Consider the following 27,811-nt stretch of genomic DNA (forward strand, 5'->3'; position numbering starts at 1 on the left):
TTACACTTCGGCATCAGAAACAGACTTTTCTTTGCTCCGACTTGTGACCATTGAGTTTGTGTAGGTATAGGAGCGAGAAACCTCCTCCTGGAAAGCGGTCTCCAAAACATTCAGGATGGATTTGCGGACTTTATCCTTGAAATCTTGTCCCATGAACACATAGAGCAGTGGGTTCAGGCAACTGTTGAGAAAGGCCAGGCTGGTTGCTATAGGGACTCCAATAGTGGTGACATGGCCTAATATTTCACTTGCATGATTAGCCATGTGATTAACCAACTCTATTAAAACCATAATGTGATAAGGAGCCCAGCACAGGAAGAAAGCAGTGATAACAGCAGCAATGATCTTAAAAGAGCGTCTTGAGTGGCTGGCCAGGGTGCGGTTTCTTCTGATGTGATGGATTATGACAGCATAACAGGAGACAATGACAGTGAAGGGGACAACAAATCCCAGGAGGAAGCGGGTGATGGTCATGGTTTTATGACGAAACAATCGCAGCTGAATCACAGACTGGTTCTCGTAGTCGTCAGAAAGAGCAAAATTGTTGAAACAGTTGATGATATCGTCATCGTTATAAGATGGCCCAGTGTCCCTGAAGATGAAGTATGGAGTGCTGAGTATCAGAGCCAGTACCCAAACCCCCAGACTCACGAAGGATGCCTTGCGTATACTTCGGTGGTTCTGGGCCCAGACGGGCCACACCACAGACACACATCTGTCCACACTGATCACCACCAGAATGTAGACACTGGCATACAGGTTCAGAAAGCTTATCGTGGTGTTCAGTTTGCACATGAATTTTCCAAAAGGCCAGTGGAAATCCAAAGCTGTGTAGGTGACACTCAGGGGCAGAAACGCTGTGAAGAGGAAGTCGGCCACAGCGAGGTTGAGGAACCAAACCGTGTTCACTGTTTTCTTCATCTTGAAGCCGGTCACCCAGATAACCACACCGTTGCCGAGCACACCAAGAACAAAGGCCAGGCAGTAAACGATGAGAGACATGATGTTGAGAGACTGTCTCAGTTCAGCATGCTCGTCCTTATAGTCGTACTCGTCGTCGTCATACAAAGAGACGTTTCGTCCAGTGGCTTCTGATGTATTGAGGTGATAGAAAGGGGTAGCAGTCATCAGCTCCATCATTGTCTTCTTGAGACCAGCTGTAAAAGAGAAAAAAGTTTAAAAAAAAAATACATAACCAGAATACATCAACCTCTGTTAATATGCATGGGATTAATGCTTTTCTTAATATTTTATCATATTAATGTTATCATCAGTCATTTTTGATCCTTGAAAATCTAAATAATATATAGTGGTCAACAATCCCAACTACTATCTGTACTTCATGCAACCCTCTTGTGAGCCATAGACATTAAGGAACCTCCTCACGAATCAAGAATCAGGACCTTTTATTGCCCCAAATATGTTAAGACATAAAAGTAATTTGACATGGCGGTTGTTGCTTAACATTGGACAATGGAGAAAATGCAGCAAAGTGGGATGTTCAATTTACAATTTTATAATTTAACTATACAGTATAAAACACAAGGCTATGGGCTAAAGGGATATAGAGTTAAAAAGAAAAATAGAAGATAAAACGTTGAAAAATAAATTTAAAAATAAAAGTTAAAAACGCAATTGTGAATGAAGTTTGCCAACGATTTTAGCTTGTTATATGTTCATATGGGATGAAAATATGAATAACACATTTTATTGCACAACACGCAATACTTAATTCCACACAAAACGCGCACCGATTTTCTCACTGAAGAAGAATTCCCATAAGTGCACAGAGGTAAGAACGGAAGCCTGCAGATCACAGTTTTGCCGGCTTAACAAAAGCCAGCTGCCACACCCGTTATGCTATAGTGCAGGGATGTCAAACTCATTTCAGGTTCAGGCCAGATACTGCCCACTTATCGGTACGGCTGACGGAGAGGGTGCGCGCTGACGGTCCGACCGGCGAACGGCACGGCCGAGGGTTCGCTGACTGACGGCGAAGGCTGTAACCCGGCGTACGCACTCCGGTGGCGGGCCGCATTGAACGCCCCAGCGGGCCGTACGTGGCCCGCGGGCCGCGAGTTTGCCATATGTGCTATAGTGTATAAGCTTAATGAACCACTTCTTACAAAGACTTCAAAGAGACCCCTCTCAAACGAAGCCGGTCAAATTCCGAACTTTTCCGAAATTCCGAAAGATCTTTGCAAAGTATACACCCGCAACCAGATGCTTTAATGGACTCTTCCTTCCAGAGCAAAGATTTCTGCCGATAACATATATACAGTACCTTGCTATAAGCGCGCGTCCGGTGAGGATATGTCCGCTGGAAAAGAAACACCGGAGTCCGACTCGTCTGTGTGTAAATCATGGAGTTCTGATCCATGATTCCTTAAATATGTGACGTCGCTCATAGTGAGGCGGGACCAGCATACACACACACACGCACACACAAAGGCTATTTTACCTTGTACGCTATGCTTTGGCTGTCCATGCATTGCACAAGTTTAATATTGTTCAAATGTTCTAAAACAAAACCAAGTGCTAGCTTTATTAGTAGATGGGTTGGTGAACTTCATGACAGTAATTTAAATCTATTATAGTGGCCTCCATGTGATCTCTACAAGTGTGCTGCTCTAAAGTCTGAAATAAAACCCTGCTAAGAAGTGCTTTCTCTAAATACCAGACAATAGAACCTTTCTACTTCTGGAAACTTCAACAGTGAAAACAGCAGGAGATTAAACAACCAAATACATAAATTGTGAGTTACTGAGATGGATACCTGAGAATGAGTGGAGTTGGCACTTCTCATGTGCATCAGTAGGGTAATGTGTTGTTCTCTATGTGGGTTGACCTAACATTGGCGTGAGGTTAAGTGGGATTGATCTGTGTCGACTGTGTAAATAAAGATCTCTGAAGGTGTAAATTCCCCTCTCTGCACTCTGCAGAAGATTCAACCCTGCAAACAAAAATGTCTGTTTCTATTTGGAAGCATCCTTATTTGCACTATCAATCCAATCTATTTTGAAAGTGTCATCATAGTCCTTCTCTGTTATTAAAATAAAAATGTAAACCATAAACCAAAAATAAAACCATCCAGAGACAGCAGCAAAGGTTAAGTGTAGGCCTCATGACATAATGTTGTCAAACAACCGCAGACCTGGTTGCAACTTTAAAACAAAAGGTAAAACACCCACCTTGAAGCTAATCTAAGATGTAAATCCAAGCACTTTAATTTTTTTAAGTCTGCATGGAACATTCCTGTTGCTTTTGTGTTCTATATATATATATAGCGGGTGAAATAAGTATTGAACGGGTCACCATTTTTTCTCAGTAAATATATTTCAAAAGGAGCTCTTCGTTTTACCCATCATGGGATGTGTCTTGTGTGACACCTTGGCAATGAGACCTTTTTGTAGGCCATCAGTTGGGACTGAACCAGCTGATATTAATTTGCACTGACAAGGATCTGGATTGTTTTTTAAATACTGATAGTTCAGCTGTTGTCTTGGCTTTCCATAGCTTTTTGCACCTCCCTTTCTTCATGCGTTCAATACTTTTTCCCTGTGTCATTTCACATTATTACACATAACTTAATTTCTGAATTTCTTTGTTTCGATTTTTTTGTATATATGGATTACTTAGGTTGTTACCAACATCTGGTGAAAATGTCATGTCAATAGCTCCTTTGGAAATATATTTACTGAGAAAAATGGTGACGTGTTCAATACTTATTTCACTCGCTGTATATATATGTACCCCAGTCAGGATCTCAAAGAGTCCTGGAAATTGTGTTATATACCAAGAATTTGCAATGAAACGAATCTAATGGTTAGCTAAACAAGTATCAGCTCGTTCAATGTAACTGAACATAACATCTGGACTTACTTAAAATTTGTGGAGTGCAATAAACACATTTAGTAATTTAAATGGCTGGATTCATTGGACGTGGAGGAGTGTTGACTGGAGAAATCTTAAAATAATGATTCTTTGAGTAGAACCCTACCTTTCAGTGGGGAAGAAATAATAATCAGAGATGGACGGCATGGTCATATTTCCTCCCACATGTTTGCTCTTTACCCTTCATTGTTCCGCTTCACAACCCACATATTTATGCATCTGTGTATGACACGGTTGGGATTCAATTATCTTTTTTTTCAGAGAATATCATGAGGAAAGAGCAAAACTTTGATGAATGGACTGTTTCCCAAATCTTTGTTTCATAATTCTTCCATTACGCTAATGTTGAGACAAGATTACAAGTATGCAAGAGTACTTACTTGACTCATTATGCATGGTATCTGTGTGAGCAAACGTTATCAGCCGGAAACAGACATGCTGAAAAGTACTCGGCCAATATCTATCACGAAAGGAATCACACAGTAATTCATTGAAAGTTGAATATAAAGAATGCCACTTACAATACAAAAACCAACACCTGTGAGTGTTTTCATGGGTAAACGTTGCTTTTTATGTTACCGGTAAATAAATGAATCAATATGATCACAAAATAAAACCTTTACATTTTGAGAATCACCTGAAAAAAGGTCAGGAGGTTCAATCTGGATTTTTGCCGAATTGCAAGTTTTAGGGGTTTGACCCACCAACCCCGAAAACCAGCGCGGAAGGTGCTGAAGTTGTTTGTGATGCACATAGAATGGACGCTGCACGTATCTGGCATACATGCATCGGCAAGGTTTTTCTGATTTCAATGATTCTGATTTCCTGGCTTAAGATTCGGTGCCTCGTTTTCTTTTTTTAGCTTCTCGTTTTGATAAAAAAAAGTGTGCATGCTGTGTACAAATGTTCTGGACTAATTTGCATGACATATTTTGTTACCTGCTGGCGTTGTGTTTGGAGCATTTTTAAATGGATATATTGAGATTGTTGCCCAGACTGTTTAGAATGGTGTGAAGCACAATATGCCTGTTCAAAGTTGGCTCTGGCTCTGTTCAGGAACAAAATTGGTGATGGAAAAGGACAAAAATAAAGACAGAAAATGTTTAAATCAACAAAATAACCCCAGTTTGATGTCAAAACCTGCTTTTCATTGTGCACTGCACAATGAAATTAATATTCTTATCTACAGTTCTTCACATGGTGAAACACAAGAAGATACAATTTCTTGAACTAATCAGATGAACTGCTAGAATCTGCCCAACCCCAAAAGTGAGTCCCCTGCTGATGTGCACACACCACGCAGGAACTATGTCTTGCCAATAGTCCAGATGTGAGGGGGAGGAAGGAATGAAGGAGAGAGAGGGAGAGCAGTGAAGGAGTGAGAGGTCCTACGTATGTCTGTGTAGACGCTCTCAGTCCCTGCGTGAGGCCGGAGCGGAGGACCTATGTCTCATGTACTCATGTGTAAAATTTCAGTATCTCAATGTTTTTCCCCACCAGGAAATATTTTACTCCTGGTCCAGAACCAATAAATTCTAACAACAGGAAACACGTTAAAATAAACTGACCCAGTTATCTTCATCATCGCTTGCTCAAAATCCCAATGGAGTCAGATCCTTTTGCAACACTAAATGGTCCTATTGTTCCAGCTAAGGTCTCGTCAGTCTCACCATATTTCACTTGATTTCAACGTCTTGACCAATATATCCTCCCCTTTCATTTTCTGTGTTTGGATGTGTTTTTGAATTCCTGCTGTATAGTTTTGAAGCAGAATTGAAGGCAGAAACTTTAGCTAGTGTCTGTATGGGATATTAATAGCCATCCCAAGGCTATAGTTTGAGGGCAGCCTGCAGAGCCAGAGGCTTGCCAGAGTTCCTGATTTACCAACCAAACATGCAATTATGTGTGTCCCGCGCAAATACCAATTTGGGTGTATAAAACAACTAGTGGAAGTTTAAAGGGAATTTAGTTTCAGTATAGAAGGTGATATACGCATTTGAAGTTTGGGAGTTTATTATTCCCAACAGCAGCTGGGAGGTCGGGGGAGCAACCTGAAAGCCACAACTTAAATGCACACATGATTGTTTGTGTCTGTTTGGGGACTGTGCGCTACTAATGACATACTCCTGCTGCCAGCGCCGCTGTAATAACCCACTATGTTTGGTTTGCTGTGGAGTGCAAAACCCAGTTCACAGCGATCCACAACTTCTTTTGTCAAATGCTAACTGATGTGTGGAGACTTCTAGACCCCAAGGAAGATATGAAAAGGCACAAATAGTGTGAATCTGCAGTGTCCTGAAACCTCAATGGTTTGTTGATGATATTGCGGCGCTGACTGGAAATCAAACCCTTGTCTAAATGGTGCGGAGAGGCCAGGAATTTTGTTTTTTAAGTGGAAACGGGTGCCAATAGCATTTGTCCCAATGGCTGAGGGAAGGTTTTTTGAAATACACCACACACATAGAAAAAAAGCTGAGCCTCAATAACCTAAACCACTTCCTTGCATTCAATGCTACTTTCAACCACAATGCCTGGTGCCCCTCAGCAGACCTAAGGGACATGAATAAACAGTCCAGGCTCTGTCTGACAGCAAACAAGGTTGGCACCACAGAAGTCATCCACTGCTCTGACACAGAGCTCCCTCTGTCTCACCAAGAGTATTTTAAGGTACAGTGCAATGGCATAAGGGGAACTGATGGTGAAATGAATAGTAGTTTGAATACTTTCCATACATTGTAGCTAAGGGTTACTACGGATCATGTTGAATAAAAATAGCTGTGGCCAGAAGAACTAATTCCAATGTATCCAGTGAATCACATCCTGAATGCTGTTTGGAACTGAAACCGGCATCTGGCTGTCATGTGTGAGTCTCTCAAAGACCCTTCAGAGCAATTAGCAGAGAGACCTTTTGCTTGTATACTTGACAAATTTAGTTTTCTCTAATAAAAAACATTGACATATTCTGCAAGCTTATTACTGAAATCTTAAAGTGGCAATGGGGATAGTACAGTAACTCCATAAAACTGAGATTGATGCTCTTTTGGTAACTGGGAATACGTACTGATATTTACCAGGAATAACCAGATTGCTATCTGCTTTCTATTTTCCTGGTGCAGTGGAGGATGCACTTCCTTTTTGCTTTAAGTGGAGACCTTATTTCCCGGGAAACCAGTCTAAACTTTGATCAATTGTAGTAGCTTGCCAATCTCTCGCCAATTGTGTCTGCGATGAAGTGCTGTAATGTTTTATTAAATTAAAACAAACCACAATTGCCCAGAATGGAAAGTAAGTTTATTAGAACCTTCTTTAAAATCTCAACTAACATTTAGTCTCTCATTTTGTACATTAGATTACACACACACACAACCGAAATAAGAACTGAAGTGGTTGTTCAACATCTACTGTCCTGATGGGTGTTTTAGAGCAATGGGGAGACAGCACAGTGAGAGAGATGGGCACAGTTTAATCAAACATGCATTGCTAGTATAATACTGCTAGTATAAATATAGATGCAATGTGAGGAATTTTTTCATCTGTTTTTATCAGAGGGAGTAAGTCTCTCAGCAGAATGCGCCAAGTAGTTGTATTGATAGCGGAAAACAAATACGAGCAATGGTACGCAGATCTTAAGGGGAATGAGGCACGCGGTGAGTGTGTCACACAGTAATGATGGGGGGAGAACCTGCCTGTGCTAGATGGGAATGCGTTATATGCTTTAGCCTTAAGTGCATAATTACATGGTTTGGTTAAAGAAACCCTTTATTTAAATGTTTCCCTGTCTGGTGCTGATAAACACCTTTGCTCCTGCATGAGCAACGGAGCCTTGCCCCTTTCAGAACGCCTCCATTATGAGGCCTTGACTCAGCAACGATATACAGGTTTGAAAAGTCAGTGTGATTGCCTTTGAATGTTTCAGACCCAAACCAGAGAGATAAAGGAGAAAAATGTCAAAGTTCTGCTTCAGATAATCTACTGTTTTTTTAAACAGTAGATTTTAAATAACACTGTTATTATAACAGTAGATTTAACAGTGATATTGTGCACATGCTCCAAACCTACACAACTGTAATGAATACTTTTAGTGTTAAAAAATTGGACTTTACTGAAAACATTCAGGACTGTAAGAAAAATCCCACTGTCTCCATTTTTTGGAATATAATTCAATCATCTGCGTTTGCATCCATTTTTGTCAAGGTTGAGCAAGATTTTGTTGTAAGAACCACTTCCGTGTAAGACGGAAAAAAAGGCAAATTTGCGCCGTCTCATCTTGACTGTGGCCCAGAACATCTTTAAGCAATTGAATTGCACCCACATGCTTACCCAACATCCACAAGTATGAACTTCCCTTTTATGGTTCAGTGGAAGGCAGCTGTTCATGTCTCTTATATTTATTTGTAACAAACAAATAAAGAAGTTGTGGCCATAGTGATTCCCACAAGCTTCAACCTACTTCAAAATGGAATGAAAACCACTATAACTCAAAGCATACTCACAAAGGGGAATTCCAAATGTCAGTGTTTGCAGTTCATATTGTTTGTTCATTTTAGCTGTTCTCCCCAGTTTAGCTTTCTGTCTTTTGCTGAATATTGTAAATTAAAGCCAGTGTTGTGGGGAAATGTAACACATGTTTGGTATTTGAGGTGTACCTCTGCTGATAAGACAGTGATAAGAGGACTAAAATACCTACAAAAAACAACAAGCTGACAGCACATTCATCTTCAAACCAGCCAGGCATGAAGCTGTTTCTTCTTTTGACTTTCTTTGGAGGGGCAGGTATTGTATAAAATTGATTTGTACTTTAAAAAGTCTGGTCCTGAGGCATCAAATGGTGCCACAATTAAAGATGTTGATATGATAGATATCAATGCAAAAACTACCTTTTCTGTTTTTTGTCAATTCTTTATTCTCATTTTTTTTACAGCTTCGGCTGCACTGAAGAAAGATGACAAGATTGTCGGAGGGTATGAGTGTCCAAGGCATTCTGTTCCCTACCAAGTATCTCTCTTCACTGGGTACAACTTCTGTGGCGGGACTCTTCTGTCCAGTGAGTGGGTGCTCTCTGCTGCACACTGCAAAACAAAGTAAGAAAGATGATAAGCTAAAGTCTGTTCACAGCATGTAATTCTAAACTTTAGAAACTAGTTCAAACGGATGGATTTTTACCGCTTGGGGTTTTCCCTTAAACATCAAGAGTGCAAAGTCACCTTAAAGAGGGATTTATGTCTTCCAGGTCAGATGTGGAACTTCGTCTGGGAGAGCACGACATCTGGGAACCCGAAGGGACCGAACAGCGCATTATGTCTGCCAAGTTTATTCGCCACCCTGACTACGATTCCCGCACTCAAGACAGCGATATCATGCTGATCAGACTGAGTCGACCTGCCACTCTGAACAGCTATGTGAGCCCTGCTACACTGCCTTCAACGTGTGCCAGCGACGGGACAGTGTGCCAGATCTCTGGGTGGGGGAGTCTTCGTCCCAGCGATGAGGGCTGTGAGTTACAGAGAAACTATCTGGAATGCCACAGAAATGCTATTTCATGCCATTATTGTTCATTGGCACACCCTTTTGCTCGCTTTTTCCAGCAAGGTACCCTCACAAGTTGCAATGCCTGGATGCCCCTCTCCTGAGCGATGACACATGCTTTGACTCATATCCTTTCCAAATCACTGAGAACATGATCTGTGCTGGTTATCTGGAGGGAGGAAAAGACTCCTGCCAGGTATTATAGAGTGTCTGCCTCTTTATTTAAAGTGTATCAGTTCAGATAATCATCATTTTTCTTAAATCCTCAGGGTGACTCAGGGGGTCCCATGGTGTGCGACGGGGAACTCCATGGAGTTGTGTCTTGGGGGCATGGCTGCGCTCAGAAGAAAAAGCCTTGGGTGTACACAAAAGTTTGCAATTACATCTCCTGGATCAAGAGTACCATGGCGTCTGTTTAAGCAGCAGAGATATCCAAAAAATCACATGTGAACTGACAGTAAAGTCAACAATGTGATGTGCTGTGTGTACAGTGTGGTTTTTACAAGTATTAATGACCAGTCTTTGGCCTGAAACACCTGAAATTTGAAGTGTCTGAAAACAAGTGTGTCTAAAAAGTCTCTGGTGCTCAACACCATAATGAATGGCTTTGGTAAGCGGGAATGTAAAATGGCATCTATCTAAGAAGCCAAGATGGCAAATAGCTGCCTCCCATGCTGTCACAGTATTTGACTGGTATGAACTCTGACTCAAAATGACTTCAAAATGAATGGACACACACAATTCTTGCTCATGGAGGCCTCGGTAGAGCAGTTGAGGAACAAACCTAACATTTACAGTCGACCAACAATAAGTCACCAAAGGGAAATAAGTGCTGATACACTGCTCTCTGTGGGTGGAAACGGTGAGGCATGTTGCACACTGGCCATGATTCATGAACATTGGTTGGACCACTGTTTTTTACAAATGTGACAGTTCGTCCAAATCTTGGTGCAAGTTGTGTTTGGAGTAAAACCAAAATATAGGAAGACAAACCAGAGTTTATAACAATAAACACCTAAAGGAGGATGTGTATGTACTGCAAGACACTAACTCCCTGCTTACAACCGGTGCACATATGAGAACATTCAATCCCAAAATGTCGTGCATGGCATGCAGTGATTTAAGTGACTTTTGGTTGCTTGGGTGTGGCACAGAGCAGTGTGTGAGTCAACGAGTCTTTACCACTGAAAAAGAAGCCTAAGATGTAAAAAATAGCTCTTATTGCTATGAAGCATGCTAGATGATGCATTATTATATTTTCAAAAACTCTGCTTTGTAGAGGATGTTTATTCTGGAATCTAGGATCTGCATGTTTTGAATCCTACATATCTCCACAAACAATGCTTTTGAGCTACTTAGAAGTTTTGAGACTTTTCCTTCGGCAGTGTCCTTGCCAGAACATATTCTTGATGTGGTGACACACAGATGCAGTTTGTCCCTCAGCAACTGCAAAGATTATCCAAGGACACGCCAGGAGAACGATATAGCCGTGACCTTTCCATACAAATTAAACCATAAAAAGGGACAAAGTGACAAGGAAAAATATCTAAAAATGATATGATGATGGTATGTAAAAATATGTTTTTTATAAACACCTTACACTGACATACCTTAAACTCTTCAATAGAAAAAAATGACAATTGATTGGAGAAGATGAAGATTTCTATAAACATACACATCTTTTAAATAGACAAATAAAGATAAAGCCCACATAACATCTGTAGAAAGCTGAGACCGCTAAGTCCGTAAACACATCGACTGTCTCTGCCTCCACACATGACATCAGCAGCCAGGTGGCTTCTATTTGGGTCTGACATGGAGCGTGTTGACGGCCCGGGGCCAGCTCCTGCGGCTCAGGGTGTGGACCCTCATGAGCGGTCAACAGATTTCCCTCATGGTTAAATCGGGTCAGTGGTAGCAAATAAGTGTCCACAAGGGGCCGCTTTACTCTCTTGTTACTTATTGATAGTTTTGCTGCTACTTGACTGTCCCCTTGGTTCCTTGACTTTAGCAGTGTCAGATAGAGGCCAGAAGAGGGCAACATCCAACTATTGCACAACCTAGCAGCTTCTGAGGCATCTTATCTTTTCTCCTTCAAGGTTAATGTGAATGAATACCTGACATTCTGTGAATGGCCGCTCGGTTTCTGGCAAAACTGAATAACTTTGAGACTTTCGATTTCAAAATCACTGGTGTGTATTTAAAACGTTTACTAGTGCAAACATATAATGCAGTGTAAATGATCTGTTTAAACACTATTAATACTGTTGGGTAGGAAAACCTTTATCAACAAATTATTAATTTGATTATTTATATTTTGTACAAATGTTCTAAATATGTTAAGCAAATAGTTAGAAAAGAGTAAGAAGTACAATAACTCCTTCAAGAATGTAATGAAGTTAAAATTGATAGCATGATAGTGAATTATAAGATATGAGTTCAACCACGGTTAAAAATTCACAGTTTGAACAACTGAGTGCAAAATATACACTACATATAGATATGTGGGATAGGATAGTGATGTTAGAGTAGGGTCGTTGTAAAAAGGAGAACTGATCGGCTCGACATGAGCCCAAGAGGTTCCAAACACAGTTGTGGATTGGTAGTCCCAGATTGAACATCACTATGGTAAACGAAAAAAAAAAACAAAGCAGCCGAATACGCACCGTGCGCTCAGTCAGCGGGACCACCGCCTTGCTCCTGACGCACGGCTGAGTCAGCGGGGGCGCGCGTAATTGATTATTCCCAAGACATGGGAGCACCATAAAAAGCGCGTACATGGATCCATCCCTCGCTTCAACCTTGAAGTTTATAAAGCCAACCAACTTGAGTGAAGTTGCTACACAAGAGAAAACATCGAGTGGATGTCTGGCAAAAGTAACACCAGGGCACCTTGACATCAGGTAGGACTGACAAATTACCTCTTCATATATAGCCCCGTCTTTTATTTGCGTCTTTTGCTTCGTTGTGGACGAATTATCCATACGCATAAACGCAAATACACTGTAATATACTTTAGCTATATTTTAATTACCAGAGTTAGGTTTTAATTTAAATATTAACCAAATATTGTCTGTAGAATCACGTTAGTTCATTAATGAAAAATACAGATTTTTCAGCAGTAAGATGTCTAATACTTTTAATTAAACTATTTAGTAGTGATTTAATCAATTTTGAAAATTTTGAATATTTTCAATACCTTTTTTTCTCAGCTGATCAGAAGGGTTTCCTCCTTAGTTTGATTTGATAAAGTAGCTTGTAACCTGAAATAATATTTATTTACATAAAAGCATTTTAGAAGATCATGTTATATTGTTGTGGTTTGAAGAGTACTATGAGTATGATGCAGTTGAACGAGCTACATTACAATAACAGTTAATAGACAGTTGGTAATTAATATTACCAAATTAGTCTCTTTAACCCACTCTGTTATTACAGTCATTACATTACCTAAACTGTTGTTGTCAGTAATAATCACGTTTTAAAACCAACAGTCTTACAACTAAGAATTTTAGAAACTCTAACCTTCACCATAAAGCTTTATGTTGGCCAGCTGTATTTTTTTCAACATAAATAGCTTGTTAACGTGTCTGAGAGCAGTCCTCAGAAACAACTAACTTAATTAATGAAACCCTTTTTCCACCAATCCACAGCGAGTGTCTGCATACATTCGTAGAATGACCAGTAGGAATCTTTTGCATACATACAACTAACGAGCATATATGTGGTGTTTTGTGCTCTTTTAGGTAAAGAAGCACGATGGATCTGAAACCGTTACTGAAGAAGCTTGGCTCAACGCTCCGGGCCATTTTGACATTCGCCTTTGCTCTGCTCGTCATGGGCGTAATGGTGTGGGCCTATGTTGACGGTTTCCAGTTAGTGACCTCCACGTACGGAATCATATCGTTTGGCTTTTATGGACTACTTCTCTCGCTCCATGTTTTAGTCCAGAGCTTCTTCGCCTTCATTGAGCACCGTCGAATGAGGGCTCTCAGCAAACCGTGCAGCTTAACTAAAACCATTGGCTTCACTATATCCGCTTACCAGGAGGACCCAGCCTACCTGAGAGAGTGCCTTAACTCCATCAGGGCCCTCAAGTATCCTCCTGAGCTGCTCCGCATCATCATGGTCATTGACGGGAACACAGAGGACGACCGTTATATGATGGACATGTTCATGGAGGTGTTTGCGGACCAGGACCCTGGCTGTTTTGTGTGGAGGAACAACTACCATACATGGGATCCCACCCAGGCCCAGCAGGATGTTGAAATGGGCGTAGAAGGGGATGCGGATCACACCATAGGCGAAGATCCACAGCGAAAAGAGGTAGAGCGGCTGATCCAGAGCAAGAGTTGCGTGTGCATCATGCAGAAGTGGGGCGGCAAGCGAGATGTGATGTACACTGCTTTTAAAGCACTTGGTTCATCAGTTGACTACATACAGGTATTTATCTTTCTATTTGAATTCATGTACCTCATTTAGTTGAGAAACCTTTATAAAAAAGCCTTTTCAAAGAGCACGACTTTCTTTCTCCCACAGGTGTGTGACTCGGACACCAAGCTGGACACTTTGGCCACCGTGGAGCTGTGTAAAGTGTTGGAAAGTAACAACAAGTACGGTGCTGTAGGGGGAGATGTGATGATTCTCAACCTTAAAGACTCCTACATCAGCTTCATGAGCAGTCTGAGGTACTGGATGGCTTTCAACATCGAAAGGTCTTGCCAGTCCTTCTTCAACTGTGTGTCCTGCATAAGTGGTCCATTGGGTGAGGAAAATACATAATTTCCCCTGTGATGTTGGTCAAAGTAATCATTGTACATGTCAAGCAATAGTAGTCATGGCTTTAATGCACTGTTGCGTTGCATTGTAACAAATTCCTGATTTCTTTCCATTAAGGTCTGTACAGGAACGATCTCCTCCAGCAGTTTTTGGAGCCCTGGTACAATCAGAAGTTTTTGGGAAGTCACTGCACATTTGGTGACGACAGACATCTTACCAACCGTATGCTGAGCATGGGCTACGCAACAAAGTAAGATGCCTTCATCAGACGCAACAATCTAAGTGGTGCAATCTTTGTCGTGACGATAAAGGGTTACATAGATCTTATTTTTGTGATTTCCTATAGATACACAGCCCGCTCCAAATGCTACACAGAGACCCCTGCTCAGTTTCTGCGCTGGCTCAACCAGCAAACTCGCTGGACAAAATCATATTTCCGTGAGTGGCTCTACAATGCAATGTGGTGGCACAAGCACCACCTGTGGATGACCTACGAGTCCATCGTCTCAGGCGTCTTCCCGTTTTTTGTCACCGCCACCATCATCCAGCTGTTTTGGACAGGCACGCTGTGGGACATCCTCTGGATCCTGTGCTGCATTCAGCTGATTGGGTTGGTGAAAGCAGCCTACGCCTGCATCCTCCGCAGAGACTTTGTCATGGTGTTTATGTCCCTCTACTCGGCTCTGTACATGACCAGCCTGCTGCCCGCCAAGTACTTTGCCATTATCACCATGAACAAAAGCAGCTGGGGGACGTCAGGCAGACGCAAGATTGTTGGAAACTACATGCCTCTTCTCCCTCTGTCGGTGTGGGTGGCCCTTTTACTGAGTGGGTTTGCTTACACAATTTACCAGGAGACTCGAGAAGACTGGCTCACTCCAGCCAAGCTACTGGAGACACGGTTCATCATCTATGGCTGTGTGGCGTACACCTGCTACTGGCTGCTCATGATTTTTCTCTACTGGGTGTGGTTCCGCAAGTCGTGTAGGAAACGCGTCCAAAGTTACGCATTGAATGTGTAAATCCAAAGTGACCTTTGAAGAACTGAGAAATGAAAAAATAATTTATTGAAACTCAACCACTGACCTTATTTTATTAAGTGGGTTTGATTTATTTATTTAGTCTAATATTTCATTGATTAATGGACAGGTGTGCTGCTGCTAAACCAACAAAAATGGAAATAAAGGGAATGAACATTATTTATATTGATTACAAAAATCCCACAAATATATTGAAGGGTAAGTGGAGGTGTTGCACATTTAAATTAAACTGTACTGAGGGCTTTTGAGCCCATGCACTTCTCAGGTTTCTCTTTGTCAGATTATGGTGAATAAGATGACTTTCCATGAGACATTTGTTCATGATATCTGAGTTGGGAAAACTGCAATTCAGATATATTTAAAAAATATTCAGATAATTTGTCCATGTAGGTGAACTTAGATACATTGAACAACACGATGAACTCTACTTTCTTGACTGTGTCGGTTTGTAACCATAGATTTACCAATGTTGTTGTTATTGCACTGGATCCTGGGGGACACGTTCTTTATTTATTCATTTACTTGAAAATACCGGAAATGGTAAAGTTTTTGCGCAGTAGGAAAAATGCACAGGCAGAGAAAGTGAAACTGTACCTCGATGGGAAAACCAGGCAACAATAATAATGGCCATGGATACAAATGTGGAGTCACTTACTGAAAACTAAACCTTTCATGTAGTTGCTGCAAAGTTCTTTAGCTTCATACTACAAAGGAAAATGGACGTCTGTTGCTTACTATTTTGTATGTAAATATTTTAAGCATTAAACTCATTGTACTGTCTGTAAATTGCCTGAATTTTTTAAATGTTTTTTGAAACGTGTACGGAAATGAAAAAGTAAAATATTTTTCTAATGTTTACTGTCCTGTTTTCTTTGGACCAAGATCACATTATATTTAGGAAATATATAGGAAAAAACACCTGACTTGGTAAATCAGTCCACAGTTACATAATGTAGTATTTGTACAGCTGACAAAATATTACTTGATCTCAAATTTTGTTTCATGCTCCACACAAGCCTCTTAAACACAAAACCCTTCTTTAGTATTAGCATTAGCATTGCTAACATCAGTGGGAATGTCAGTGAATGCCAAAATTATACACTTTACATTACATTATCTGCAGGATTGACTGAGAAGGGTATGTTAAATTCACAGCAACCTCAAGTGAACTGTTGTTAATCTCCCTGAGCCGCAAACTGGAAAGCCCGAAGAGATGAATTCTCAAATTATATGTGTAAGTAAAACTATTAAAGTGAAGAGTCTCTGCCTGAGTTCAGAGGCTCCCATGTCTTAGTTTCTGGCTTTTAAAAAAATGCGGTTTTTGTTATAGAACAATAGAACTGGTGTTTCGTGTTACGTGGTGTTGTGTTTTGTGAAATTTGTTATCTTGTGATGTGAGTAAATTTCCATTATTGGAAAAGTTCATTATACACTTTCCATAAAAAGTTCATACAATAAAACCCTAATGCAGCTTAATACTGTAGAAAATAGTTAATATTAGGTAAATGTTTAATAGCAGGGTAAAGCACAGGGTGTGAGGAAGTCTTTAAGCAAGACAGACAACCTGTTATGAGTAATTTAAGTGGAGGGCGTACAGCATTCTTTTTTTGACCTTTGAGTGAATGATAAAGATAAGAAATTATCTCTGTTTTAAATGGAAAAAAAGCCATACATTTAGGGTGCAGCTTGCATTTTTGGGAGCAGTAAATGTTTGTTATCTGGACGATTGTGGGGCTGTCATTTAAAGGAGGACAAATGTCACCATATACCAACACAAATCTGAGGGACTGAATAAATATTTATGTTTTTGTCAAGTGCACTTTTGTCAATAGCCTTTTTGTTTCTGGGGAAAAGAATAAATAATCTACATTCTGATGTTGAGTGTGAATGAGAATGATACCCAACGGAAAGTTTATGTTAATAACATTTTTGCAGTGGAAAATCAGGAGTAAATGAACAGCAAGTGGAAAGGATTAATTATATAATTTTATACAGCAATGTGTGCCTCACAAGGAAAATAAGTTTGTGTTGTTGACTATTCTTTAGGCCATGATATTGTGTTTTATTTGTCCAGGATCCATGTGACAGAACTAAAATAATAATGGTTAGAATATTAATTATCTTCAATAAAGAGAGACTCTACAGCTCAGTAAAATGTATCATGAAGGTAAAAAGCAGACATAGATAATTCATGTTACGAAGCAATCTGGGAATGTGCTCTTATATGTATTTAATATTTTTTAATGAATAAAGTACAATTCAACTTTATCGACGGTCTGAGTTGGTCTCACACTTTTGTCATGCAGGTCAAATTTTTTTACTGCGGCTAAAGTGTCTCAGACATGTAAAAGTGCAAAGTACCAGTGTGTACATTTACCTCAACCAGTATTTCCAGACGTCGTGTAACGACTAAAATGCTCATCGAAGGGATTGTAGCGTATGCTACTTATGATAAATAGAATCACTCCTCTCCACCGCGGGTAGATTTTCCCTGCATGACAAGACCACCAGCATCATCAGGAAACACTTCCGCTGTTACAATTAACTCTAACTCTTTACCAGATAGTCAGTGAGTCAAATCCTCTGACGGAGTTTAAAACAGCGATTGTTTGGCAGCCAAAAAGGTTTCCTCCCATGAGTAAAAGTGTCTGGATCTCCTCAAGAGCAACATTCATGTTACTCATCAGATTTCCCTCTATGTTTGGTCTCAATAGCAACATTCTACTGTGAATATTTTGACCAAACTGTAAATCAGCTCCCAGAGGTCTTGGGTGTTTTACAAAAGAAATATACAAACTATTTTTATAGAGTTACGCCTTAATCAGTCTGGCTGAGGAAGGGAAAAAATGTTGGTACCAAACCAAGAGTGTGACGAAGCCGAACATCACTTCCACTCATGCCTGTTTCCAGTTACCCTGCCCTCCCCCATCCTGTCTGGGTCGCCATCTCTGACGCACATGTTGGGGCTCAAGTTTGATCTGTTACATTTGGGAAGTGAAAGTATGGACCACCAAGTATTGTGTCACCTTCAGCTACAAACTCTTTCCGGTCTCATTTTGCCTGAGCAGTGTTGTCTGAAAAGTTGTTCATAAATACTTTGCAATCTAATTGCAGTTGCCCCAAAACACATAAATACAATAAATACAAGATGATAACACACTGTCGTAAAAGAATAAGTTATACATGGGTTACTAAAATGTCTCATTATAGATGATTAAATGTTAATGTTAAATGTCCTTGTTCTACACAGCAACACAACCAAGCAAAGTCCTACTAGTTTGTTGACAAACAATAAAACTTGTTTTATTGTTGTTGATTGTGGTTTCCATAGGTAATGCAGTATTCTATATGTGATTATTTTCTTTTTACTCCTTTCTCTAATGCAGAAAATAAACCCAAATGAGGTAGACATGAGCTAATAAAACAATATATGGAAAAAAAGGAAGAAATCTGTTAAGTCATAGTCATTTTTAGTGTACAAAACAAATTAAGTCAAGGGTGTTCCCTCAGTATGCCGTGACGACTTTCATGTGACATCGTGGTCTACATGCACACTCATATTAGTGGAGCTGCCATAATTTACCAGAAGTTGCGCAAAAACACATATTTTGAAATTGCATTCATTGGTCACCGATCCGAGCACACAACTACACCCAAACCTATTGAACTGAACGTCTGGAAGAATCGTTTTTTGAGCTGAAACCGTAGCTGCCCCAGGGATTGTCATTGAGCGTCATTTGCCCAAAAAGGTCCCACTGAAATATAGATGTGTTAATTTACTGCACTGATGATATTTTTATTACCTGAATTTTTGGTACTGTGTAAGAAAAAACGTGCTAAAATATCTTCATGCTGGTCAGTGTAATAAGAATGGAATCGGTTACATACCTGAAGGTCCAATCAAAATCAGATCCCTTCCGCCTGAGAACATGTTGACAAATAAACAAGGGGCAGAGAAACACAACAAATAGAAAAAAATAATTTCATTATTTCTGTTGTGATGGGTTTGCAATATCATAAATCAACACAGGCTAAGAAAAGCAAGCACACATTTTTATGGTCATAGAATTCTGACATAAAGGAGAGATTTCATGGCATATGATCCTTCTCATGGTTGCAAGCTCTACCCTTTGTTTATTAATTCCAGTTTAGATAGTAAATTGGGCCCGTGCAGAAAAGTACAGAGAGGGATAATATAATTCAAACTATGTAGCAAAAAATATTTAGAGAGCATTTCACTTCCTTAAAGTTGACATTTCATCATGTTAGGCTTGTAACAATATATAATTTGTTTCCTTGGAAACATAGCAATCCAGTCAGGCAATGTGCCTATTAAATGACAAGTTGAGTGTCTGACTATATTTAAATGCTCCACAGTGCTTTCTAAGACTCAGAAGTCCAATTGGGGCCTCAGGTTACGGCTTCTCCACAGATAAGACGTTATTCATTTAGGAGCTTACAGCAGACCTGCTCCATTCGACTATTTTATTATACAATGAAATGATTACATCTCATGTTGAATGCATTTGACAAACAAAACCGGACCAATGTATTTACTTGGAGTATAGAAGAGCAGAGTAGAAAGTCAGAAGTAAAAAAAGTTGTTTTTTATTCAAATATTTAGAGAAAAAAATCATACTTTACATAACATAGTCTATTAAAAATAAATACAAAAGTATGCAACTTATGAGACAAAAGCATCCACATTGACTTCTGATTTCACATCTGATTAAACAGCCATCTTATTGTCACAACGCAGCTGGCGCAGGTAGAGGCAGGGAGGACTGAGTTCCAGGAAGTGCTCTTTAATGAATCCAAATCAAGGACTGGCGTGCACCAACAACAGGCAACACTTAACAATGACACGACAAGAGACATCAGGCACACAGGGCTTAAATACACAAGGGAGGTGCAGGTGATTGGACACAGGTGGAAACAATCAGACAATCACAGGACAAGGCAGGAAGTGAAGTTACCCCAGGGACACAGGAAACATGAAACTACAAAATAAAACAAGACATGAGCCCAAACCGCAACACTTATGACTGAAAGATTGCCGTTTTCTGCGCCCCTCCACTAAAAGTAGAAAGGTATTGTGTATGCATCAATGTCTGGTACAAATAAATTACTAGGATACGGCCAGCATGACGTAATTACTCTTCCTTCTTTAATTTTTTTATATTCACTGCAACAGGAAATAAACTGGAACACAATTAATGATTAACTTTTATATATTGGACATTTGTATAAAGTTTAGACTCAAGATTGTTCTTAAATGTGATAGTTTTTAAGGACTTCCGGTTTACTACCATCCCACTAAAGGCCTTTTCGTCATGTGCATTTCTCATTACTTGGTCTTTCAGTGGATATCTTTGATGTAGTGTGTTATCTCTATCCGTCATGAGTCCCTTATGCTGTAAGAATGGGTACTGTATGGGTGTGGGGTAATGCCAACAAGGGCAGACTGTGCCTGAGTTGTCCGATGCCTCCCTCTTGTACCTGGAACCACCAACCACTGTTGGAGTGTGTTGCCCTTCTGTTATCAGAAAAGAATAACACGAGGTTCTTAGCAACTATGTAACTATTAAAAAATAGGTAAAATACCTTCTAGAAGAGCATTTATCCGTTACACGATTCTTTGCTACGACATGACTAATTTACTGAGAAAAAAAGTTAAAGTTCACAAGCCATCGACAAGCTGTTGTCTTCCTCTGTGGAGACCGACTGACTGTTGTGTGTGATCTCACTCCAAGTGAAACTGCATCTCAAAGAATACCGTTAGGCATTGGTTGAATGCAGGTTAATTACGTTTTTTGATTTTTTTAAGTACCAACGAAATAATAGCAGGATGGGCTGTGGGTCATTGTCAAAGATCCCAAACCTGGAATATTATGAGGTTAATACACTTTACTGCATCTGAATCTGTAACAAGCGCTACAGACCAACGCATCTTCCTGATTCTGACGTCATGTTGAGTTGACAGGAGATGTGTTGCCATGACAACATTTTTTGTGTTGGTGTTTTAAGAGGGGAGTGTAGCGAGTAAAAAGAGAACACATATAAAAATAAGAGAAACAAAAAAAAAAAGATAATTACACAAGCTTTTGAAAATGCCCACTTCTCTCAGACTCTGGCTCAAAATTAGATAACCCAGATGACATCACCACATTTTCTCAGACTGACAGTACTGCTTCACAGTACAAACAATAAGTAACCATTCACCAAAACCACAACTATGGTGTAGAACTACAGTAGCAGACACGTAGCAGATACGTTTTCATGAAAAGAGAGATATATTCATTTTTCATGATCTAAAAGCCAGTATCGCGTAAATGCAGGTAATTAACAATAAAAGTGGAACATGTTTTATTGGGAAAAAAGGTGTGGCAGGGAGATCGCAGAGTAACTCACAATGAACATTAGCACGTATAAACGAGGGACTTCTTCAATATTTCCAACTTTAAACACAGTTTAAAAGGATAAAGACAACATTTGATGTTGAGTTACTCTCACTGTGACTGCAGTTCTGTCTATAAAGGCTATGACATCAGAGTGGTTTCGGCTTTGAGTGTCCCCTCTAACAAATCATCTGTTGGCAAACATTTATTATGACTCAACTGTTTTGCAATGTATGTACTTTCCCAATAACACATATGATTCGGATTTGTATTTGTACTTTTGTCGTTAGTTGAAGCAAACAATTTTTTGTTATTTTCTATACCACATCCCCGATGTGACAGGGGACGAGGGTGTCTTCTTCTTGTGCTTTCTACATTATGTGTGTTTCTACCTCCTTGTGGTTACTTGAAGTCTTGAACTTCTCAGCTGGCTGTATCCATTTCTATTTGCGGATATTAAATTTGATTGTAATCGGACTAGAGGTAAATCGTCACAACATATCAAAACATTTGAGAGTTTTAGTTTATTTTAGACGTAAATAATTTCATTGCAGCATATTTGTTGTAGTTGGTTGAAGGGGAGCGTATATTTATCTGCAAAGTGTAATGAGAATTTTCAAAACACGACAGATGTCTCGTAACTTTAGCTGTCTTATAAATGTACAGGAGTAAAAAGTACAATAGTTCTGTACTGCAAGTAGCTCAAAAGTGTGACTACGGTAAGTGAGTAAACCCAGTTAGTGACTCTCCATCCCCTTTGGGTGCAAAGGATCAGTGATAGGGATTAGTATCCTGCCCTCTAGTGGTGGAAGGACTCAAACACAGGCTTTTTGTAAACTATGACGTAAGGCTCCATAGAAGACCAAAGGTTTGATGAAATACTTTTATAGCACAACACGCATGTTCCCCACTCTCAGAATTCCAAATCCTCATCTCCTGCTGCATGTTTCGCATGAGGTGTTTGCCTTGGCTTTGATGACCAATACAACGCTCTGCTTTAGATAAGGAAAACATGTTAATCAGTACATGATGCCAACTCCTCTGTGCATTCACCTTGACTACACAGATATGCAATTTATGTTTCTTTGCTGTTTATGTCTCGTATCGTGGAAATAGAATATTAGTTTTACCCCAGGGAGAGGAACAACAGAAGGAACAGAGCCGTTAAACAGGTGGTGAGAAGCAGAGGCAAGGAGAGGAGGATGCAGCAGGGCGAAGCACCAGGATCAGGGAGTAACCGCCCTGCCGGGAGCAGAGACAGGTCGAATATCTCCTGCAGCTCTGTGTGGCCTAACAAAACCTCGGGGGTCACTTATACAGAGAAAGGTAGAAGAATACAGGGGGTCAAAAGTAAAGAGAGTGTTAAAATAAAAACAAAGTCTACCGAGTAGATAATATTTATTTGTAATAATATTCTATGACATATACTGGCAGAAATATAGAAGGTTTCTGTATTTACACTTTTTAATTCATCTAAAATATGCTTTATGTTATACAAAACTAAAATGAAACAAATGTCTGTAAATGCAGTGAAATCTAGTTAGAATTTACATGAAAACCTAGGAAAGAGATAGGTAGTTACTTAAACAGTACAAAAATATACATTCAAAGCTGTATGATTTTGCACATTTATAAATGTATATACATTAAAACTCACCCACTCATTTACCTTTCATTTAGTTTCAAAAGGCTATTTTCAATATTCAAACCCAATTCATGCTGTATCGATTTATGCAGCACCCATATATCCTTTTCTCTCAAGTGTAAAGGAGTTTTATTGACCTCCCATTAATTACTACTAATCCCAGTCACATTCTTTCTTGTGAAGAAGGAGTGTATCTTGTTACCTGTGAGAAAGAAGTAAAGCCTGACAATGGAGCGCTGGCCCGAGTAGATCTCGCACTGGTAGGTGCCCTGATGCTGCAAGCTGGCTGAAGGGATAGAATAGAGCCTGTCCAACCCTGCTGTCACTTCTTTAAACTGATCCACCTGCTGAGTCTTCACCTGTCCAGGAATGTGTCATTGCAAACACAAATCATTTATGATAATGTGCACAGCTGCAACAACAGAATTTAAGTGGGTTTGGGTAATGCGTCGGTATTTACTTTCTTGCCAAAAGCAAGATATCACACTGTGATACTGAGATAAGATCTCTCATGAATCTCAATGCATTTCTTTACAAGACCCGCCCTGCTTGGGCCGAGACGATTGGTCGGGGCATTGATGAATATGACGGTATAACCAACAGCTAATTAGCTTAGTGTAAAAAAAAGATAAACGGGTGAAAAAGCTGGTGTGTTACGATCGGCTCAGCTTTAGCACTCACATAAAGATCTACTTATTGTAGCTCTTTGGCTAGCAAAATTTTAAAATGAGATTGCTATTTTACAAAATATTACAAGGTTACAGCACTATAAACGCACACATTTATTTCGTTTCGAGGGCCAATTGCCACTAACCTACCCACATGTAATGAGATAATCAACCACCCAAAACTGGTCAAAAAACTTGCATTACAGTAACACAATCGTCAGGGTTGAGGACTGACACGGGGAGCGAGATGGAGCGTTGTGGCAATTGTTCTGTGTGAGAGCAAGAGCAATAAGGGGGAAAGGAAGGTGGACTAATGTTTCTTTAATTTATTTAAATGAATTACTTGGAATGCTGTCACTTTCGTCTCTGAGTCAGTGACATTTTGTCGAAACGCGGGTTCCTCCTGCTTCAGGGCTTCATGCGAAGCCAGACTAACTATCTCCCAGCACCGAGTCTCATATTTAACGGTCATATTTGACATTAGCGTGTTGTCCATCTGCTCATATAACTTGTGAAGAAAAGCCTGTTATTACTTTAAAGCTAAAGCAGTGACACTAAAAAGTTCTCCGTATGCAAAGCGTACCTCTTCTGCAACCCTCCAGATCACCTGAATATCACCTGGTAAGTGGAAGGGCACTTCGCACCACATTTGGCTCCTGCTGTTCTCTGTTGCGTTAATGTCTTTAACTGACACACAGACACAGATAACATTCACAGGGGGCAGCTCTTGCATTCCGAGCCTACCTTAATGATAATACTTAAGTCTCTGAGGGATGGAGTGAAAGGGATGATATGCTAAACAGTGGCTGTACTGTACAAAGTTGAAATGAATACCATTGTGTGTGGGAGTCAACTGTCACCTTGCATAAAGAAGCCAAGGACTTAAAGAGTACCTTGGGGACTACGTTCAAAAGATATAATGTGTGGAAATTAAACGTTCCCTTGGTCTCCTTTTCAAACTTCAACTTTCTGCTGAGAACATTTCAAGGATAAATAAACGAAGCATTTCAAGGACCAAGAGCTGATGCTTATCAGGGTGATAATATACACCTTTTCCTGTTTAGAAATTGTGATATAACAGTGTCACTAACCCAATATGTTTATGGATTCAGGTCCAGGTGAGGATTATGAGTACTCACCTGGACAGTCGAGAGGGAATTCACAGGAGTCATATTGGCAGGTAACACAGTTGTACACTGCACCTGCACTCTGAAAACCTGATGGGTGCGGAAAACTAACACTGATACAGGATATTTTGTGACAAAAAGAATGTTACTGAAGATATAAAAAAAAACACTAACCACAAGGAGGGAAGCATCCAGAGACTGTGAGAACAAATGAAAATAGTTAACTAACACTACTAAATTTAAGTTGATCCGGTTCCACCATCCAGAGGCATGAGTCAGTTCAACGTGACTGTTTCCGTTATTCCCCACAGTATAAAAGCTGTAATCACGTAACTATCTTATTACAGCGAGAACAGAGATCCAAGGGAGCTGTAATGACCTAATATGGGCTTTTCCATGGATGAAAAGATGAAGGAAAAGGGGAAGGGACCATGTCTCACCTCTAGGCAGTTTGGAGGCAGCTGCAATGAAATTGTCTGCGGCTCTCTGCAACCTTTCCTCATACACTGTGTCTGATGGATGGAGAGCAGGCGGAGTAAGAAATATATGGCTCAACACATATTTGGTGAATTGTGTGCTTCAGGGCATCATTTTACATTTCTAATTTCTAACTGTCCTCCGTTTCTCACCAAAAGTGATGCTGTAAAGACTCGTCTAATTGTGCAGTTGTTGAGCTAGCTACCTTTGTTCAGCTTTTCGTTGAACTCTTTCACCAAAGGCAGGATCTCTGCATCCAGAAGTTTTTTCAGTTGTTCTCCGTAACCTCTGCCTGGAAGAGGGACACAACTATAATGGTACATGATCGCTTTATGATTATGTTCGAAGAAAGATTTTATGGGAAAACATATAAAAAAGAAGATTTTTCGCACCCACTCTTCCAGCCTCAATTACTTTCTCGTGGTAGTTGAATATGCGGTCCAGCTTCTTGAAGCAGGCGTCAACATTTCTTACATTGTTTTCAGTCACTATGTGACCCCAACACAGGCGAAGACTGTCTGAAACATCCACAAAGCACTGAAAGCAGCTCAAAGAAGTCCTGAACAGCAAGCAAACGCACACCAGACGCAAAGCAGATGTACACATTTTGTAGCAGAAGCAACAACCTCAAAACAAATGTTTCTTCATGACCTGTTTTCGTTTAAATCCAGCGCTTGTAGTAACCATACTTGTACACATTCCGAGCATATATGTTATTCACAGGTTTAAAAAAAAATAAAGCTTTGAATATAAAATTGTGCATGAGATGACATAAAATGTCCTGCTCATGTTTCCTCCGCATGCTTTGGCTTGAAGGGAGAGCATCACAGACTCCCCTCTATACCTCCCAGCATTCTATTGTCTACCCCGATTTCCTGCTGCCTCAATGCACCAGTTTTGCTGCAGAGCACAGATGATGGAGCGAGCCAAGGTGGGAGGCGGCGGTGTAGGGGAGAGGGGCAGAAGAAGAGGGAGTTAAATGCTCATGTAGTAGAGAGACAAAGTAGAAAGAAACATGCACATAGAATACAATTCTAACTGCTGGTGTGGCAATTGCGAGCTGGAGAGCAAAAGCCCCCCCCCACCAAAAGAAGGATCATCAATGTAAAAATGAGCGCTCAGAGCAATGGCGCATATGCATATGCTTATGGGGTTAAGATGTGAGAAGTAGTGACAAAATAATATGAGAAAGAAAATGAGAATGAAGCATGGAGGAACAAAGGGAAGGAGGGTTCAAGAGGCAGGAGAGGACATAAGTGACAGACTGAGGAGGAAGAGGGAACAGGACTACAAATCAAGTCGACTGCCTCATCACATCCTGTATCCCCCACTCGGTCTCCCATCCTTCTCACCCCCCGCCCCCTATCCTCCCTGGTCCCTCACTCCCTGCGCATCTCCATGGTAACCAGACAGGGTGCCTAATACATGAACTTAATATATTTCTAGTGGCAGAGTGAGCTGGGTACTAATGCATTCACCCGTCTCCACACAGACAAGCCAATCAATATTAGGCAAGAGTCTGCTCTAGGAATGACAAAGTCAGACACGTTCCAAATACACGTCTGTGGAGTGTTTGAATACATTTTACAATTTGTATAGTGCATGTGTTGCAACAAGGTACTTTTATTAAAAAAAAAATTTAAGACCATTTATAAATATTTGAACATAAAATATAGAAGCTTTTCAAAGAAAGCTAAGTAATCTTCACAAGATTATTTTAGAGAACTGATGCCTCGTGTAAACATGCCTTTTGGCTCAGTGTAAAAAAAGAAAGAAAAAAATGCAAATTATGAGTTTTTTGGGTGTTGGAACATGGATTTAAAAATATAAAGTCTGACAGTATAACAACATTTTTTTAGCATATTTTATTGAAATGAAGTAGAAGTATGGTACAAAGCACAAAACATAAACATGATTTACAAACACCTGATTCCTGAGTGACATAACTGACGGGGTCACAACCCTTGGCTGTCTTCCTATTAGCCCGCAGGGCTAAAACACAAAGCAAGCCAATAGGGTTGGCCCCCTGAGAGGGTCTGTGCTGCAGGAGGAGGGTGTTCTTCTTCATCATTATCATTATGACAGGTAAAGTTATTGTGAAAAAAGTCACAAATGACAAAAAGAAATTCGACACAGCTAGGAGAAAAGAAATCATCATCAGAATGTTCTTGTATTGTAAGCGGTCCGAGAGAACATTTCAATCCTGAAATATTCTACATACAAGAATGCCCCTTTTTTGAAGGACGTTGAAACTGAA

At 40.1% G+C, this 27,811-nt stretch overlaps 4 protein-coding genes across 4 annotated transcripts; 2 read left to right on the plus strand and 2 right to left on the minus strand.

Moving 5' to 3' along the window:
- On the minus strand, positions 1–1,002 carry LOC134102889 (chemerin-like receptor 1). The gene has a single exon (XM_062565526.1). The coding sequence runs from the start codon at positions 1,000–1,002 to the stop codon at positions 1–3; it is 1,002 nt and encodes a 333-aa protein (XP_062421510.1).
- On the minus strand, positions 924–27,811 carry spaca6 (sperm acrosome associated 6). Its single transcript, XM_037453829.2, has 10 exons — positions 25,947–27,811; positions 25,760–25,846; positions 25,518–25,589; positions 25,252–25,275; positions 25,090–25,167; positions 24,534–24,637; positions 23,485–23,641; positions 22,768–22,948; positions 19,128–19,160; positions 924–1,157 (listed from the first exon to the last, which is right to left on the minus strand). Exons 1-10 carry the CDS (start codon positions 26,158–26,160, stop codon positions 1,061–1,063), a joined length of 1,047 nt encoding a protein of 348 aa, XP_037309726.1. The 5' UTR covers positions 26,161–27,811; the 3' UTR covers positions 924–1,060.
- On the plus strand, positions 8,605–9,996 carry LOC119197496 (trypsin-3-like). Its single transcript, XM_037453863.2, has 5 exons — positions 8,605–8,667; positions 8,816–8,975; positions 9,125–9,387; positions 9,480–9,616; positions 9,690–9,996. The coding sequence occupies exons 1-5, from the start codon at positions 8,628–8,630 to the stop codon at positions 9,837–9,839; spliced, it is 750 nt and encodes a 249-aa protein (XP_037309760.2). The 5' UTR covers positions 8,605–8,627; the 3' UTR covers positions 9,840–9,996.
- On the plus strand, positions 13,056–17,326 carry has1 (hyaluronan synthase 1). Its single transcript, XM_037453807.2, has 4 exons — positions 13,056–13,863; positions 13,960–14,185; positions 14,317–14,449; positions 14,546–17,326. Exons 1-4 carry the CDS (start codon positions 13,180–13,182, stop codon positions 15,219–15,221), a joined length of 1,719 nt encoding a protein of 572 aa, XP_037309704.1. The 5' UTR covers positions 13,056–13,179; the 3' UTR covers positions 15,222–17,326.

The sequence above is a fragment of the Pungitius pungitius genome, chromosome 11 (genome assembly GCF_949316345.1).
Source record: "Pungitius pungitius chromosome 11, fPunPun2.1, whole genome shotgun sequence".
NCBI classification, from domain to species: domain Eukaryota; kingdom Metazoa; phylum Chordata; class Actinopteri; order Perciformes; family Gasterosteidae; genus Pungitius; species Pungitius pungitius.